The following is a 2,465-nucleotide window of genomic DNA, read 5'->3' on the forward strand; positions in this document are numbered from 1 at the left end:
ATCGAATGAAGGGGCAGCGCATCAGTGATGTGTGTATGTGAGTGGACTCCGTTGCATCAGGTACTCCGATTTTCCATTTCACCCAATCCCCAAACTTCCTTTTACCACAAAACCCATTTTCTCCCTCTCGATTCGCTATCTGCTTAATGACCACCCTCAACAAGAAATAAACAACATTCCTCCCTCAGGCACTGAAATAAAATTGGAGAGAGGGGTGGTGATTAGCTCATATTGTATTAATTACTACCGCCACATACATACATTCTGGGCTAACTGAGAAGAAGTAGAAGGTGTGTGGGCGTGGGGAAATCTTGGGAAATTTAAAGCAATAATTCACAACCCAGGCCCTCCTGGGGTGAACTTTGGGATATACACATTTTTTTCCTCTTGCCTTCCATTCCTGGCCTAAACCAAACTGACTTTAACTCACTTAAAGGGCAGTGGTGCCTCACGGTGGCCATTTGGGGAAAGTTTATTTAGGACATCATTGTCATTTTCCAAGCAGGGCCCATGTGGGTAAAGTGGGGTTACAATTTTGGGGTCCAAAGCCCTCCTAAATCAGAGGCCCGTGGGTGACAACGCCTCCTGGTAATCCAGCCTTGATAGGGACCCCATCCCCATCATCAGATCATTCAGTCATCATATTTATTGAGCACTTACTGAGCACTTTATCGCAGGAGGAGGACTGTATTTAGCCCTTGGGAGAGAGTACAATATAACAGAATTGGGGGGCACGTTCCCTGCCCACGAGGTGCTTACAGTCTACCAGGGGACATAGACATTAAAAGAAATTATGGCTATGAACACAAGTGTGTAGGGTTGAGGGTGGGGTGAATAAAGGGAATAAATCCAGGTATGAAGAGCAGCCCACCACTGCCACAGGAACAAAGATGAATAATAAACTGTAAACCGCCCAGCATGTAAAAAAGAGCTGAGCGAGCCTTGCGAGCTGTAATTTGGTCACTCCAGATTTAGTGCATTGCTGCAGTGAATGCAGTGGTCTGGGAGACTTAATACACCTCCCAAACCACCCAATATACAGAAAGTGAACTTAGACCCCAGGAGAATTGGACTCATTAAAGGAAAATTCTGATTCTGAAGGAAAAGCAGTGGCATAAATCTGGTTGAAAACTGACTTATACCAGAGGTGTTGCTCATTTTCCCTGCTTTCTCAGTTTTGGAAGAACTCTAGCACTTTCGACAAGGGAAGCTTAACTCTTCGCCGGAAGAATGAATCCTCCAGCCCTGTGGAACCCCTCCGACGTTCAGTATTGTTTTGACTTGAACAATTCCTGCCCAAGGAATGTCAGACCTGTGTTCGGTTCCTGTGCCATGTACATGGTCATGGGAGGAGCCATCACATTCACCATGCTTGGAAACTTCCTCATCATCATTTCCATCTCTCACTTCAAGCAGCTCCACACCCCGACCAACTTTCTGATCCTCTCCATGGCAACCACCGACTTTCTGTTGAGCTGCTTGGTGATGCCCTTCAGTATGATAAGATCAGTGGAGGCCTGCTGGTATTTCGGAGACATCTTCTGCAAAGTCCACAGTTGCTGTGACATCATGCTCTGCACCGCCTCCATCTTCCACCTATGCTTCATCTCCGTGGACCGCTACTATGCCGTGTGTGATCCGCTGCATTATGTCACTAAGATAACCATCCCGGTGATTGAGGGCTTTTTGTGCGTCAGCTGGTCTGTGCCGGTCTTCTTTGCCTTCGGGCTCGTTTACTCCGAGTTGAATCTCGATGGCATGGACGAGTTCATTGCCGCCATAGACTGCGGGGGGCTTTGCGTGCTAATATTTAACCCACTCTGGGGAGTGCTGGCTTCTCTCGTTGCCTTCTTTCTCCCAGGAGCGGTGATGGCGGGGATTTATATCCACATATTTGCAGTAGCCAGGAGACATGCCAAGCAGATCAACACCTTTCCTGGATTGCAACAGGGGAGCTTGGAAAGCAGAACCATAAAAGAAAGCAAAGCCACCAAGACTTTAAGCTTAGTCATGGGGGTCTTTGTGTTGTGTTGGCTGCCATTCTTCCTCCTGACTGTTATAGATCCATTCCTGAATTTCACCACCTCTGAAGATGTCTACAATGCTTTCCTTTGGCTGGGCTATTTCAATTCCACTTTCAACCCCATTATTTATGGGATGTTCTATCCTTGGTTCCGCAAATCATTTAAGCTCATTGTGACGGGAAGGATCTTTCACGCAGATTCTTCCTGCCTGAATCTGTTTCCGACACATGCTTAGGTGATTCCTAGAAAGGTCTTAAGATTTCTGCCTGAAAGAGACAGATTAAGAGTGGTCCTGCCTCAAGGCAGAAGATTGGACTAGATGGCCTCTTAAGGTCCATGTCCACCTATGACTCTGTAACCATAGATAAGACTTTCTTTTTGACTGAGGGAAGCAGCATGGTCTGGTGGATAGAGCACAGGCCTGAGAGTTAGAGGACCTGG

General features: G+C 46.9%; 1 protein-coding gene across 1 annotated transcript; it reads left to right on the plus strand.

The window, feature by feature from the left end:
• Positions 1–1,127: 1,127 nt before the first annotated feature.
• LOC100074778 (trace amine-associated receptor 4-like) lies at positions 1,128–2,259 on the plus strand. Its single transcript, XM_001506304.2, has one exon. It carries the CDS (start codon positions 1,231–1,233, stop codon positions 2,257–2,259), a length of 1,029 nt encoding a protein of 342 aa, XP_001506354.1. The 5' UTR covers positions 1,128–1,230.
• Positions 2,260–2,465: the final 206 nt, after the last annotated feature.

This window comes from Ornithorhynchus anatinus, chromosome 2, assembly GCF_004115215.2.
Source record: "Ornithorhynchus anatinus isolate Pmale09 chromosome 2, mOrnAna1.pri.v4, whole genome shotgun sequence".
In the NCBI taxonomy this organism is placed as follows: Eukaryota; Metazoa; Chordata; class Mammalia; order Monotremata; family Ornithorhynchidae; genus Ornithorhynchus; species Ornithorhynchus anatinus.